Source organism: Cavenderia fasciculata (genome assembly GCF_000203815.1).
Source record: "Cavenderia fasciculata unplaced genomic scaffold Scf_Dfasci-G-o-80e12.f1-5, whole genome shotgun sequence".
In the NCBI taxonomy this organism is placed as follows: domain Eukaryota; phylum Evosea; class Eumycetozoa; order Acytosteliales; family Cavenderiaceae; genus Cavenderia; species Cavenderia fasciculata.
Genome location: NW_004457735.1, coordinates 1,104,297 through 1,120,323, shown reverse-complemented (window position 1 = coordinate 1,120,323; position 16,027 = coordinate 1,104,297). Strand labels below are relative to the sequence as shown.

The 16,027-nt window shown below is 30.3% G+C and overlaps 5 protein-coding genes across 5 annotated transcripts; 2 read left to right on the top strand and 3 right to left on the bottom strand.

Moving 5' to 3' along the window:
- Positions 1 to 43: 43 nt before the first annotated feature.
- On the bottom strand, positions 44 to 3,739 carry thoc2 (putative THO2 protein; the record flags this gene model as incomplete). The annotated part of the gene is made up of 3 exons (XM_004360932.1): positions 44 to 2,818; positions 2,898 to 3,373; positions 3,445 to 3,739. 3 exons carry the CDS (start codon positions 3,737 to 3,739, stop codon positions 44 to 46), a joined length of 3,546 nt encoding a protein of 1,181 aa, XP_004360989.1.
- A 115-nt stretch (positions 3,740 to 3,854) lies between these two features.
- Positions 3,855 to 5,933, bottom strand: DFA_05267 (THO2 protein; the record flags this gene model as incomplete). Its single annotated transcript, XM_004360931.1, has 7 exons — positions 3,855 to 3,866; positions 3,940 to 4,114; positions 4,179 to 4,576; positions 4,642 to 5,023; positions 5,120 to 5,364; positions 5,444 to 5,603; positions 5,824 to 5,933. 7 exons carry the CDS (start codon positions 5,931 to 5,933, stop codon positions 3,855 to 3,857), a joined length of 1,482 nt encoding a protein of 493 aa, XP_004360988.1.
- Positions 5,934 to 6,209: 276 nt separating this feature from the next.
- DFA_05266 (uncharacterized protein) lies at positions 6,210 to 9,056 on the bottom strand (the record flags this gene model as incomplete). Its single annotated transcript, XM_004360930.1, has 5 exons — positions 6,210 to 7,155; positions 7,244 to 7,477; positions 7,569 to 7,795; positions 7,873 to 8,759; positions 8,909 to 9,056. The coding sequence occupies 5 exons, from the start codon at positions 9,054 to 9,056 to the stop codon at positions 6,210 to 6,212; spliced, it is 2,442 nt and encodes an 813-aa protein (XP_004360987.1).
- Positions 9,057 to 10,674: 1,618 nt separating this feature from the next.
- DFA_05265 (uncharacterized protein) lies at positions 10,675 to 13,100 on the top strand (the record flags this gene model as incomplete). The annotated part of the gene is made up of 3 exons (XM_004360929.1): positions 10,675 to 10,694; positions 10,766 to 11,132; positions 11,712 to 13,100. The coding sequence occupies 3 exons, from the start codon at positions 10,675 to 10,677 to the stop codon at positions 13,098 to 13,100; spliced, it is 1,776 nt and encodes a 591-aa protein (XP_004360986.1).
- Positions 13,101 to 13,506: 406 nt separating this feature from the next.
- leo1 (RNA polymerase II complex component) lies at positions 13,507 to 16,001 on the top strand (the record flags this gene model as incomplete). Its single annotated transcript, XM_004360928.1, has 5 exons — positions 13,507 to 13,629; positions 13,739 to 14,109; positions 14,360 to 14,927; positions 15,004 to 15,474; positions 15,573 to 16,001. 5 exons carry the CDS (start codon positions 13,507 to 13,509, stop codon positions 15,999 to 16,001), a joined length of 1,962 nt encoding a protein of 653 aa, XP_004360985.1.
- Between the last annotated feature and the right edge of the window lie 26 nt (positions 16,002 to 16,027).

The following is a 16,027-nucleotide window of genomic DNA, read 5'->3' as shown; positions in this document are numbered from 1 at the left end:
GAATAGAATTATTTATTTATTTATCTTTATTTTTATTTTTATTTTATCTTCTTCTATCAATAGTTCTTTCACGAGCATCACGATCTTTTTGTTGACGCATTTCTCTTTCTCTTTGTTGTTCACGTTCATATTGTTCACGTTCTCTTTGTTGTTCACGTTCTCTAAAATCTCTATCTCTTTGATCACGTGAATCTCTAAAGTTATCTCTGTCTCCACCTCTTTGTTGTTGTTGTTGTGGTAATGGTGGTAGTGGCAAATCTCTTTGATCACGTGGATGATTTGAATAATTATTACCACCAGATCTAAGAGGAGGAGGTGGAGAAGCTATAGAATTATTATTGTTCAGAGGAGGAGATGAAAATGAAATGGGAGGAGATTGTTGTCTATTACGATTTAATCTTTTCTTTTTACCATCATCTTGATTATCCATTTGAGATTGTTGATCCAATTTTGGTGGTGTCGAATTATTATTATTATTCAATGGAGGAGTAGAAGTTGGTGAAGCTGTACTTGAACTAGCAGTCAAACTTGGAGAAGAATTTGTTGGAATTGGAATTGGATGATGAGGATCCTTTTCTTTTTCCTTTTCCTTGTCCTTTTCTTTTTGACTTTCTTTTAGTTTTTCTCTCAATTGTGTCATTTTTTCTCCACCAGATCTTGGAGTTTTATCTCCTCCATTATTATTACCACTATTATTATTATTATTATTATTTCCGTCTCTTCTTTCATCTGGTTTTTGAATTTCATCCTTTCTTCTTTTTCTATCTTCAATATAGGGTGGTGATTTATCACGATCATTTCTATTACTATCTCTATTATTATTATTATCTCTATGATTATTATCACGATCTCTATTATTATCATTATCTCTTGATCTATTATCTCTAAGAGTTTCTCTAAGATCTTTTCTATCAGATTGACTTGATCTATTATTTTCTCTATTATTTTCTCTATCACGTGCTTCTCTAGCAGCTTCACGTTCCTTTATGATTTGTAATTCTCTTTCCTTTTCTCTTTCCTTTTCACGATCTTGTTTTTCTCTTTCCTTTTCCTTTTCTCGAAGTTGGATTTCTCTTTCACGATCTCTTTCCACTTCACGATCCTTTTCTCTTTCTCTTTCCTTTTCAGTTATTCTTTCTCTATCTCTTTCTCTTGATAATTGTTGTTCTCTTTCTCTATCTCTTTCTCTTGATAACTGTTGCTCTCTTTCTTTTTCTCTTTCTCTATCTCTTTCTTGTCTTTCTCTCTCCTTTTCTCTTTCTTGTCTTTCTCTTTCCTTTTCTCTTTCTTTTTCCTTTTCTACTCTTTCTCTATCTCTTTCTTGTCTTTCTCTTTGTTGTTCTCTAATCTCTTTTTCTTTCATTTCTTTTTCTCTTAATTCTCTTTCTCTAATTTCTTTTTCTCTTTCTCTTTCTCTTTCTCTTTCTCTTTCTCTTTCTCTTTCCTTTGATTTGTTATCAATATCCATTTTATCATTATTTGATTTGTTTGATGATTTCAAATTTGTAGTCGATGATGATTTCTTTTCTTCTGATTTCTTTTCCTCTAATTTCTTTTCTTCTTTCTTTTCTTCAGATTTCTTTTCTTCAACCTTTTTTTCATCAACTTTTTTATCATCTTTTTTATCTTCAAGTTTCTTTTTACTTTGATTTTTTGAATAAATTTCTACAATTTTTGATTTGTTTTTCTCTAATAAAGAATGATAACGAGTAGCCAAAATTTTAAGTTCTTCTCTATCTGAACGAATTTTAGATACTGCTTGTTCCAAAGATTGATAAGATTGAACTTGAATAGGGAACACATCGATTAATTTGGTCAATGCCAACAAGGCATTTTTGGTGACCGTGTAATCACTGGATTGTAGACAAGTGATAAAAGAGTCACAGATTTGACTATGCCATTTGGCAGTGGCAGTGAAAAAGTCTTCATATTTGACAATATTACTTGAAGTGTCAATAATGAATCCTTTAAATGGTTTACATTCCTTGTCAAAAATGCTTTCACTCGAACGCCAACGATTTAAAATGGAAATGGATTCTTTTAGGAATCTACCAAATCTAACAGATTCATTTTCAGTATACGATGTAATTGAAAATGAAATTAAACCAGTTACATTGTAATAATAAAGTAATGGTGTAAAATGTGGGGTATTGGTTGTATGGAGTAGGTGAACAAACTTGCTACAATAGATGGCATCGATTGGTGTAAAGATGGCACGTGGATAAATACAACATTGAATAAATTTCAATGTTGATTTGGTATTTCCTTCTGAAAAGAATTTTTGATTCAATGACATGAACCGTTCCATGACCTTTTGATTATTTGCAATTTGAGCTTCCATTTCCTTGTACAATTTGTCAATTGTTTGGGTGTTGCGTTCACGATCCTTTCGACGTTTGGCATTCTTTTCAGTTTGATCCTTTTCCGATTGAATGGCATGATCAATTTCTGTATTTGCTTGTTTCAACTTTTGAATCTCTTGTTCATACGATTGTTTTGGTACATGAATATCATACAATGATAATGACCAAAATAATGTATACAATTCTAAACTTAGGCTATTCCATATTGTTGGTGGATGAATTAATTTACATTGATTCATTAATTGTTCAAATGATAAGGTAGAAGTAGAGGTAGAAGAGTTGGAAGTATCATGGAAAGCAGCAGAAATGATTGGACGATAAATATGGAATGAAGTTTCAGGTTCCAAATAAAAAGTTGTTACCAATTGTGAAAAATTTCCAAATAATCCACTATAATCATTATTTGATACATTTGTTGATAAAAATTCTGTAAATTGTAATAATGTTTCTTGACACTAAAAAGAGAGGAAAATAAAAATAAATAAGTATATTTTTTGATTTTCTATTTTTTTTTTTTTCTATTTTTTTCTTTACCTTGTCATATAAATCAGACATCATTCTAACATTACCACTTTGTTGATTATTAAAAACAATATTTAATCTTTGTTTTGCAATTAAGATGATTAGAGGAAAAGCCAATTTTGAATTCAAGAGGGTATCACGTAATTTGGTGACAGCCTTTTTAATCTTGCTAACATTCATTGTACTACTTTCGGTTTTTAGTAATTCACCACCTGCTTGAGCTTCGATTTGATGATCAGGTGGTTCTTCAATCACTTCAACACCTCCCATCTTTGATATCAATTCCTTTAATATAATCATATCCAATGAATTATTATCTACCAATTGATTGACCATGTATTGAAGTAATCCTTCCAATTCTGTATTTGGATATTTTCTATATAAAAATCCAGAAAATGATGACAATCCTTGAAACCATGAACTAATATTTGTTCCATCTGGTTTTAATTTTGATCTATTTGATAATGTAAATCTTTCTAATAATTGATCTATAAAAAAATAAAAATTAATAAATCTTTTTTTTTTTATATTTTTTGTTTTTCTTTTTTTTTTTACTTACAACTTAAAATATCAAAAGATAAAGGAGATAAATATTTAATAGAATCAACAAGAGGTTGAACAAGATTATCATAAGATTCTACCGAAAATAATAAAGATTCCAAAACTATTAGGGGATTATTATGACTAAATCTACCAATAGTTTTACCAAGTTGTTTAACATTTTCCTTTGAAAGACGACGAAGTACTTTTTTCGTATCACTATTGACTTGAGCTTTCATTTCAATACTTGGAACATATTTGGTATAGGTTGATTTCCATTCACCATAGAATTTATATCTTGTAGAATAGGGCATCAATTTGATCATATCCCATAATTCAAATGCCAACGGTGGATTTGATTGAATCAATGAAAATGATGGAAATATTATATTTGATAATATATTTTCAATTTCATTTTTAAATATTTCTTCATATTTTTACCTAAAAAAAAAAATTAAAATAAATAAGTATATGATGATTAATTCTTTCTTTTTTTTTGTTTTTCCTTTCTTACAGATTGAATTAAATCTTTTAAAATTCTAACAATTTTGTTTAATAATATTGTATCTGTTGAAAGATAAACATTTAAATAATATAAAAGATTATAAATTAAATCTGATTGTTTAATAAATTCTTCAATATCAATTGTTCCAGGTATTAATGATTTCTTTAAAATTGAAAATGATATTCTAAAAAAATTAAATAAAAAATTAATATTTATATTTTTTAACTCTCTTTTTGTTTTTTTTTTACTTTTGATAAATTGGATTAATAATTTTTGTTAATCTTTTACATAATGCTTTACAAACTATAGAATTTGAAGCAGGATCAACATTTGATAAATGATATAATAATTGATTTGAATATTCATGTTCATCAATATTTAATAATGAAATTAAAACTCCAAACTTTTGATTATTATGATCCAATGATGGTTGAGCAATAGTAGTAGTAGCCGGTGATTGTTGTTGTGATTGATCTTTTAATTCCTTTTTATCACCATCTTTGATTGTTTCTTTTTTTTCACCTTCCTTTTCCTTTTCAATATCCTTGTCTACCAATGAAATCATACCAATCTTTTTTGCATTTGCTATAGTTTCTTCTTTTTTTGATTGATATTGTAATTTTAAATCTTCATCATTTGGTCCCAACTAAAAAATAAATCATTAATATTAAGAAATTTCTTTGTCTATTTTTTTTTTCTATTTCTATTTACATGAGGATAAATTTGTTCCAAAGTAATGATTTTTGATTTTAATAAAATAGCAGTTAAATCATAAAGAGAAGAAGGAGTATCTTGTTGATTTTGGAAATATTGATATTTAAAACCCAATAGTTGAGGAATGGCAGATGGTTTAAACAATTTGATGATACTATTAAAACAGGTAGAGTTTTGAATATTTAATTCGTATGCATCCAAAACAATATCCAATACACGATTAGGATCCAAATTAAAATATCCAATCAATGATTTGATATTATCAATCGTTGAATCCAATGTCATTTCATTTAATCTATCTCCTTTGTTCAATTCTGATATAATCTTTGAAAATCCTTCAGTTTCTTCTTTAAATAAATTATATTTTACTTGTGTATATCTAAAAATAAATAAATAAAAATAAAAGAAAAGATAATTAATAAATAATATTCTTTTTTCTTTTCTTTTTCTTTTTTTGTTTCTTTTTTGTCTTTACGTATTAATAGTATTAATTCTAATAGTTTTTTTTACAAATTTATCAGCTTGATTAATGATTCCACATTCTTCCAACATTTCAGGTTCCAATCTTTCTTTTAACAATTTAGCTTCAACAATTGATTTCTTTACACATTCATTAATCAATTGAATCAATACTGGTTTATCATACATTGTTGATGTTTCCATCTCTATACCAATACACCAAAATATATCGGCCAATATATTATTTAATTCCATTATTTTCTAAAAAAATAAATAAAAAATAAAAAGTATAAGTATATTTTTAAAAGTATTTATCTTCTTTCTTTGGGTTTCTTCTTACAATTGAATCATTTGCAAATAAAGATAAAATTTGAGTAATTGATAATTGTTTCTTTGTAACATTTGTACATTCATCATATAGTATCTTTCTTATTGTTGCATATCTTTCAGTCTTGTTGTTTTGATCAACTTTTTTTGTTAATTCAATTAATTTAGAGGTTCTATTTGTTTGATGATGAAGTTGATTAGTTTCAAACACATTCTTTGATCCATATAGTTGGGAGAACGAGAAGATTGATTCAATTCATTGACCGAGACTAGACTTTAATAAAGGATTCATTTCATTTGATTTGAGCCAAAACAAAAAAAAGGTGCACTGTCCAATATCAAACTCTTCTCTCTCTATGATTATTATGATTATGATTATGATTATTCTCTTACAATTGTGGCTTTGTACTACTCTCCCAAATATCACTATGATTAGAATTAATATCAACTGTCGATGATGATGATGATGATGAAGTTGATAGTGGTGGTCCTGCTCCTGTCATCTTTTCAATATCACTCTTTCAATTCTCTCTCTCTACTCTTTACATCTCTCTCTCTCTCTCTCTCTTTCTCTTTTGGTTAAAAACGACTTGATATATAAATATAAAAAAAGGATAGATTTGAATAGAGTAAGTATAATAATACAAAAAATTTGATTTTCATAAAACATCATTTTTTTTTTTTTTTTTTTTTTTTGGTTTTTTTTCAAAAAAAAAAAGGAATAAATTAAAATTTTATTAATTGCTCTAAAAAATATATATATATTATTAATTAATTAATTATATGTTATCGAAAATTTGAAAATGGATTAAAATGATTATTATTATTAGATGGTTCATTTGGAATAATATTGGTGATTTTGAACCAGAACAACCACCATCACTATTATTTCTTTTAGCTTGATGATAAGATTTTAATCTTTGGATGGCGTGAATGGAAGAGAGGTCAATAGATTGAATAGACTTTTGTTCAATTGATAGAGTTGCAATACTATTTGTTGAAATCTTTCCAATTACATTACCACTAAGAATGGTACAATTTTCAATTGATCTATGAACTTGAATAAATAATGATGTTGGTGACATGAATCTATCATCATCTTGTTCCTCTTCTTGTTCTTGTTGTCTTTCCTCTACTTGCATATTTGAATCATCATCATCATCCATATCACTATCCCCTTCCTCTTCATCATCATCATCATCTATTTCTTCAATTTCCAATTCTTTTGATTGCTGATGTAATAAATAATTTGAAGTTGAAAGATTTGAAGGATGATCTTGAGTAAAAGAAAAAGAGTTACAAGATAAAACATCGACAATGATATTTCTAAGACTATCACAGAAATCCAATTCAATATTGGATGGTTCGTTGCCTTTGAAATAGAGTGTCTCCAAGGTGGATTCGTTTGCCTTGAGTTCTTGAAGTGATGGACAATCCAATATACAAGATTTGATACCATTCCAAGCTTCAATGTCCAAATGTTTCAAACTAGAAGAACTAATACGAAGATGTAGGATTTGTTGCAAAAAGATACAAAGATCTTGTAGATTGACAAGTGAATCCAACAATCTCTCTAATCCTCTTTGTGAAATCCCACTACACTCTGATAATGTTAAACTTGTCAAACCATAACATTCCTTTATGTATAATCTTCCACTTAATCCATCAAGTGATAATAATTTTAAACTTGGTGAATTTATAATTGTCTTTTGTATTGTTTCACATCTAAAAAAATAGAAAAATAAAAATATTAATATGATTCTTATATTTTCTTTTCTATTTTCTATTTTTCTATTTTCTTTTTTTATCATACCCTTCAACATATAATTCTTCTATTGAATTTGAATCAATAAAAATATTTTGAATGACTGAAATACAAGATAAACTTAGATGACAAAGTGTATTTGATTTGACAGTCAATGATACCAATGAATTATTACGATAAATAACCAATCTTTTTAAACATTTTAATTGTTCCATTAAACTTTCAAGTGCATTCTTTGTAATATTACAACTAACCAATTCTAATGTTTCTAAATATTTACATCTAAAAAGAAAAAGAAGAAGAAAAAAAGTATGAATATTAATGTTTCTTTTTTCTATTTCTATTTCTATTTTTTTCTATCTTTTATATTTACTTTAAAAGACAAAGCATAGCTTTATCTAAATCATTTTGTTCAAAATCTTCAATTGCCAACTGTTGTTGTTGATCTAGTACAATTCCACTTTCAACAAGAGATTTGTTGAAATTTCCCAATTGTGGTGGAAGTGTAAATCTTAAAGATTTTAATTTTAATAGTGTTGATATACTGTACAAAGATGTCGGGGTTATAGTTTGATTAATTTTAGTTTGTTTTACAAATTCCTAAAAAATAAATAAATAAATAAATATTAATATTTCTATTTTTCTATTTTTCTATTTTTCTATTTTTTCCATCTTACATAATTAAAATTACCAGTACTATTTAAAGATAATTGTTCAAGAGAGTTAAAATTTTGTAGGGCTCTTTCCATTCCAAGGTCATTGATTAGAAAACAGTTGAGACTAAGATCATTTACATTTTTACAATTGGTTGATAGTGCGTGGAATTGGTCATTATCAATGGGTAGAGTCATTTCAATCTTGCGCAAGTTTGGACACAATGAAAGATTATGACCAATACTTTTGGTTACATTGATTAAAAATTGTCTTTGACTTTCAATATCATTATTTTGATTATTTTGATTATTATTAGTAGTAGTATTGTTGTTGTTCTTGTAAGAAGTTAAATTGCTGAAAAAATTATTATTATTATTTCTAAAGTTATAATTATTATTAAAATTGATTGATGATAAAGTAGATGATTGAGTTTGAGATTGTGGTTGTTGTTGTTGTTGTGACGGTTGAACAAGAGAAGATTCATGATTTGTTAATGAAGTAGACAAGATAAATGAATGTAAACTTGTACCGTAACCATTATTAAAATAGGATAATACTCTGTTTGAGAGTGGTTTGAGTTCGTAGGGACGTGAATCATTGATGGTGATAACCAAATCCCGCCACAATGATCGATTGTTTAGTTGCAAGATATTGTACCATCTCTTGCATATATACATTAGAGGTGTCGAAAAGGGATCCAAATAACCAAATATTTGTACTATCACTTCTGGTGATAATTGATCAAATAAATCATAATCTAACCATCTATAGTTAAAATTAAAGTTATAACTACTATTACTACTACTACTACTATTGTTGTTATATATTGATTGCAAAGGTACTCTTCTACTAGAAATTGTAGAATCCAATAATTTAATTCTTTTAATACAACTATTACTAGTATCATTATCTTTTAAAAGAGAGAAAGAAGAAGAAGAAGAAGAAGAAAATATGAGGGGAATAGAGAATATGATTAATTAAAGTTGTTTCTTTTTTTTTTTTATCAAAAGAGGGCAGTAGTAGTCTTCATCATCATTATTATTATCATCATTATCATACCTTCATAGGGAATATACATTCTTCCTCCTCCTCCTACTAGACCACTACCACTACTACCGCTACCACCACCACCGCTACCGTTGAAATCATTATACCCAACAATCGTATCAATGTTGGTTCTTTTAAAACCAACTTTATTTATATCCATGTGTCTTGTTGGGTATTTTTAAACTTTCTTTCTTTCTTTCTTTCTTTTTGGATATCTATCTATTTCTTTGTATGTATGTCTCTAATTATAAAATATATATATATATTTATATTTTGATGATTGTTTTGATAAAGGATGAGAATGGTTGATTGTCTATTTGTTATTCTCTCTCTCTCTTGTTGTATATAATAGCTCTTCTCGTTCTTTTACTACTTCCTCTCTCTTTTTAAGCTATATATATTGATATACACAACAAAAAAAAAAAAAAAAGAAATACATAGAGTAAACGACCAAAGCGGGGGTTAGGGTGTTTGTTTTTGTTTTTTATTTTTTTTTTTTTTTAGCAATTGCTTGATCAATTTAGGCAAGCTTTTTTTCAACCAAACAAAGTAGATTATTATTATTATTATTATTTATAATTATTTATAATTATTATAGGATTCAATATAATATACTGGATAAAATCAAATTTACAATATAATAAATATTATTATTTATTTTATTTAATTTATTAAAATTAAATTAATTTTTTTAAAAAAATAATCTTTCTTTTTTTTTTTTCGATATACTACTCCACTCCTTCCTACTCTTTGAGAGTCAAAATAATCGACCCATACTAATCCCTCCCAGAAAGAAAAAATTAACACCTCCTACCTCACCACCACCACACCACGCTACTTCTCACAAACCACCTCCACAAAATCAAAATCAACAACCTATCCTCTGTTTTTGGGTTCTGCAAACGCGTTAGTGATGGTTTGATCAAACACTATCACCATCCATCCATCAATCCATCAATCCATCAATCCTCTCATTGATTCAATTCTCATTTTAAAATCTCTCTCTGTTGTTTTGTTTTGTTTTGTTGTTGATCTTTCTTTCTTTAAAATATTCATCATCATCTTTTTAAACTACCTTTTGTTGTGTTATGTTAAAGGTTGATAAATTACCTATCTCTCTCTCTCTTTAATATTAATATTAGATTCAATGTTTTGTTTTTTTATCTGACGACAAAGTTGACGATCATGTGATAGGGAGGGGGGGCCATGGTCAAAGGAAAGTTTCATGTACCATGAGTGGATAGTTGAATTGCCCGCCAAAAACCAATAATTATTTGAATCTTTATTTGATGTTTCTTTTGTTGTTGTTGCTGTTTCTTTGACACTTTGTTTGATGATTATTATGTTTTATATTAGATATCACCCACACACATATAATATAAGAGCTTAAAAGTCAGACGATAAACACATAGTATATAGCAACGAATCATCATCATCATAATCATAGCATTGCAATCAAATCGAATTGACAAATAGTGTGATATTTATAATCAACTTTATTTATTTATTTATTCTTTTTCTTTTATAAACCAACAACAATCATATTGAATTGATTATTCTATTCATTTAGTAATTAATCAATCAATCAATCAATCAATCATTTGTTTATTTGTATATTATATCAATCAAATCAAAATTAATACTTTTTAAAAAGATAAAAAAAAAAAAAAGTATTAATTTTAGAATCATTACTTGTTTTATTTAAACCAAGTATATTATTATTATTATTAGTTTTTAAAAAATCAATCAAATCAAATCCATTTCAAAAAACAATAATAATGGATAGACAATCAGCAAGGTAATTATATAATATATTTAATATTATTTACATTTTATTAATATTTTTTTGATTTTGATTTCCATTTTTAGTAAGACAACATTGTCAACATCAATACCATATCCATTAAATTTTGATAATCAAAAATTTGGAGAAATGTATAAGGCATATAATAAGATTATGATTTTGGCACGTGATTTGAATACTCAGATCGATGTGCCAGAATTTGTTTTTGTTGGCAAGGATGGACATGGCAAGAGTTCATTGATTGAATCATTTGTAGGATTTCCATTGGGTGATGTCGGTGCCAATCTTAGACCACTCGTCATCCATATGGTGAATAACCCACAAAATGAGCGTCCCGTGGTGACAATCAAACGTGACCGATTTTTAAAGGGGTTCGAAGTGGACAAGGTCATTGATTTGGCCGAGTTGCCCAAGGAATTGTCACGTCGCAATGTAAAGTCTTCGATTCCTATCAAGGTGCAGTTGGACTATCGCTACTGTCTCAACATGCAGTTGATCGAGACACCGTCGATCCCAGTGCGTCCAGACCAGACCCCGGGCGGCGCACAAATCCAGTTGGCCGACCTCGACGACGGCATTTTGTCTTTTACACGTCCCGACCAACGTATACTCGTGTTTGTCGAAGCTGCATCAGAGAGCGTCGATATTGTCGAGCTGGCTAAAAAGCTCGATCCCAAGTTGGACCGTTCCATCTTTGTGTTGAACCGCTTCACAGAGCATCTCAAAACGTTCAATAATGCCCGCGACCTTAACCGCTTTTTGAATGCCCCAAATTTGGATGCACCAACTTTCTTTACTACGCTACCCAGCCATGAGCAGCGTCTGGCGTGCGCTACCAAGGACGGGCTCAAGGATATTATCGACGGGCTCCAGAAAAAGGATGTCGAGGTGCTCGAGCAGCTGCAGTACGATAAGCGCTTTGAGCGCAATATTGGCCTGTCGTCGTTCCGCCACTACGTGTCTGAGCTCACGTGGAAGCGCTACCAAGAGGCCATTCCCGAGGTGCTTAAGCGTCTGCGCGCGTTCCGTAAGACTTCGGATGAGCAATTGGCCAAGCTCAAGGGCCAGCTCGACGCCATGACCGCCGGCCGCCTGCGTGTGGTCGCGTCCAACTATGTGATGGAGTTTTTGCAGTCGATCGAGAAACTCATCGTCGGCACGCTTGAGGGTAACCCATCGCTCAACGGCCAAACTTTGGCCGAGGAAAAGCAACAAGAAGAGACGGGCGAATGGCATGACCACAACCACCGCCCAATCCACTTTGACGCCAAGACTTGGAACGTGCCATTCCACGAGAGCAAGGTGTATGGAGGACAACAGTTTGAGCGTCTCCTCGCCGAATTCAAGAGTGTCTGTGAACGTGTCGAGCTTGGCGAGTTGGCCGACGACGAAGTGGCCGTTGCACTCGGTTCCAACAAACCAACCAACGTGTCTATCCTCGCGTGGGCAGCCAGCGACATTGCACAAAAAAAGAGTTGTCAGCTGCTCGAACCACTTGTCAACCAGTTGTTTGTCCGTGCCGTCTATATCCTGCGTCGTCTTGTTGATGTAGTCGACCGCATGATTGAAAACAAACGTCGACTCCAAATTCGTCGTGCCACATCTTCCCCTCAATTTGAAAGTTCACCCCTCACCCTACAATCCCTGCGTACTCTTCCCTCCAACCTTCCCGGGTCATCCCAAGTAGGCAGTGGTCATATGGGTCACCATCACCAATCCTCATCATCATCCTCCTCTACCAACCTAATCAACACCGATGACCATCCATACTTTATTCATAGTATTAGAGAGATGTATTTTAGATTCATTGATCATGTTGCCCAACAATGTAAATCTAAATGTTTTGATGAATTTTATAGTACTCGTTTAATTTATTGGGATCATCAACAATCTGACAACAATAGTACCAATAGTAACAAACAATCATTACCATCTTCTCCATCACTAAATTCACTTTCATCAACTTCTTCAAATCATTCTACTTTGTCACAATTTGAAGATGTTAAATTGGAGAATATATTCAAAATGATGGCACCATCATCACCATCTTTACAAGGACGTAAAGCTAATGTTGTAACATCAGACGAGACCAACAAGATTGTTAGTAAATTGGCCAACAAAATGTTTAGAGATACTAGATCACGTATCATCAAGAATGTCATGTTAAAGTGTTACAACTTCTTCCTCATCCCAATGCAATCTGAACTATGGGGAGAAGTACAAGGTAAAATCACAATACTCTCTGACCAAATGCTAGAGGAATTGTTTGAAACTTCAGTCACCAAGGATCGTCTCAAAGAAGATGAACGTCATCTCAACCTTGTATCCTATCAATTTGCTCAACAAGAAGATCATTTCTTATTAGCTGCTAATACTTTTGCTCATCCAATTTATAATTAAAAATTAAATAATTAAATTAATCAATAAATATCAACTTATAGCTTTTTTTTTAAAATAAACAAAAAAATAATATTATTTCCAAAAATAATTTGATGACGAGGATCGAATTAAATTTGGAAAACCAAAGTACTTGGTCATTGATGTGCAATGATTGTGTCAATACCAACAATGAATGAATTTGTAGTTGTGTGTGTGTGACTCACCTAAACTGTCATGTCACTCTTGCTTGGTGATTTTTTATTTAATAGGGGGTTTGCTTCAAAATGAAAAGTACAAAACTACTTCCGAATCAATCAATCAATCAATCATTCAAATCATAAACTCTCTATTCTCTATCATTTAATTAATTATTTGTAAAGAATATATATATATATATACATATATATAACATAGGGAAAGTAGAGAAATGGCAATTGCATTTGATAAAATTGAACAAGTTAATCTTAAATTATCACAATTGGAGAGAGTGATATTACAAACAAAGAGACATCATGATCATATTAGAGATGTTCAAGCTAGAATTTGGTCTGTATGTACTACTAATTAATAATCATACCTTTATTAATTAACAATTTAAAGTGATTCATTATTAATTATAATTCTAATCCTTGTTTCTCTTTGTTTCTTTTCTTTTTTAGCCAACAACTGTTGGTTTTATGTTATTATTTGTTTCGGTGGCAATATCAATGGCATTGATCCAAAATAAAGTAGAAGAGAATGAACGTTTAATTCAAGAGTTGAAGGAACAATCGGTACTCAATCTTAGAGAACAAATAACCTTTTACGCATTTTCCACTCAATTGGAGGATTATATAAACAGTGCCAAGGGAACGATCATCACCAGAGAGTCTATCCTTGAATTAGAGAAAATAGCTAAATCATTGGACACTCTCAAACAACAAGGTGTCATCAAAGATCCTAGACCTATGAAACGTAATGCCCAAAGACCCGATGTAGAATACGGATACCCATGGGATGATGATACAATATTTTGTGGATCTGACCATATGTAATGAATGTTTAAACAAAACAAAACAATAAAAATAGTTTTTAAAAACTATTCAAAAAAAAAAAAAAAAAAAAAAAAAAAAAAAGAGAGATATTGTATTGATTGTAGTTGGTTGCATGATCATCAACATAATATAATTATTATTATATTATTATATATATATATATAAATATAAATAGGAGAAGAAGAGGAGGAGGAGAAGGATGAGTGACTCTGAAGAAGACAAGAATAATAATAATAATAATACTAGTATCGACTCTGACGAAGATGATATTGTATCGAGTATAAATAAAAAGAGATCGAGTAGTATCAACAACACTTCAAATGCTACAGATGATGATGACGACGATAATATATTTGGTGATGAAGATGAAGCTGATAACAATGAAAAGAAGAAAAGAAAAAAGTCGTCTAGTAGCAATGATAATAATAACAAGTCATCATCATCATCAAAGATAACACGTGATGATAGTGAAGAAGAAGAAGAAGCAAGTGGAGATGATCAAAATAATGAAGAAGAAGAACAAAGTGGAGGAAGTGATAGAGAAAAGAAAAGAAAAGATAAGAAGAAAAAGGATAAAAAAGACAAGAAAAAGAAAAAGAAGGAAAAGAAAGAGAGAAGAGAGAAAAAGCATAAAGGTAGTGACTCTGAACAACAACAACCATCATCATCATCAGATAGACATGGTGGTGATGAAATGGTAGATGATGATACTGGATATGGTGGAGAATATCAAGAAGTTGAAGAATTGAAAGAAGTTATTCGACCACCTGTTCATCTTACTCATATCGATTCTACTCCATTACCAAAAGCAAAGGTATGAAAACAAACCATATTTTCAATAATAATAATAATAATAATATATATACTAATGTTTCTATTTTTCTTTTTAGATTATGAAATTAAAAGTATTAAATATTCTTGGGATTCAACCAATTCCATTCCATCCAAAATCATATGAAAAGGATGAAGAGATTGCAGAACGTGGTAGACCATCCAATGTAGAATCTGTTATTAGATGGAGATGGGCATTGGATCAACATGGCAGACCCACCAAAGAGAGTAATACACGTCTTATCCAGTGGTCAGACGGCTCGACACATCTTTTCATTGGCAATGAAGCACTCGAGGTGAAAGAGCATGAGCTTGCCGGCGACCAATTCTACGTGTACAACAAACAAGACAACTTTATCGAATGTGAAGGCAAGGTTGATTCAAAGATTGCCATTCGTCCCACCAAAGTTAGAAGTAAGGCTCATATGCGTCTCCGTGAATCTATCGCTAGTCGTACCCAAAAATCAGCAAAGATTAAATCAATCGTTACAACTGTTGATCCTGAAAAAGAAAAAGTTCAAAGAGAAAGAGTAAGCAAAAAGAAAAGATAAAAGAAGAAAAAGAAATAATAACAAGACTAATAATAAGGATTATCTTTCTATTTCTTTTCTTTTTCTATTTTTTCTAGGCAGAAGCAGAAAAAATTAGAATTGCAAGAGGACAACGCGATACCAAGGTTAACAAACTTGCACAAAAACTTAATTTGGATACGAAATATTTAGAGGGTGAGGATGGTGATGAGGAAGAAGAGAACAGTGGATTTGGATACAATGGTGATGGATTTATTGATGACCGAGAATATGACGACGATGAAGGTGATTCTTATAGTGGTGATGATGATGATGATGATGATGACGATGGATCTGGATCTGAACAAGAAGATGAATATGATGAAAGAAGAAATGAAAACAAACTCAACAATATCAAAGAATCAACTAAAACAATCAACAACAACAAAAACAGAAACAATCAATCCAAATCTTCTACCACTACACTTGAAGAAATCCTAAGTGAATCTGAATCTGAAGAAGAACGAGTCAATCACAAGAGAAGATAAATAAATTAAAAAAAAAAAAAACAAAA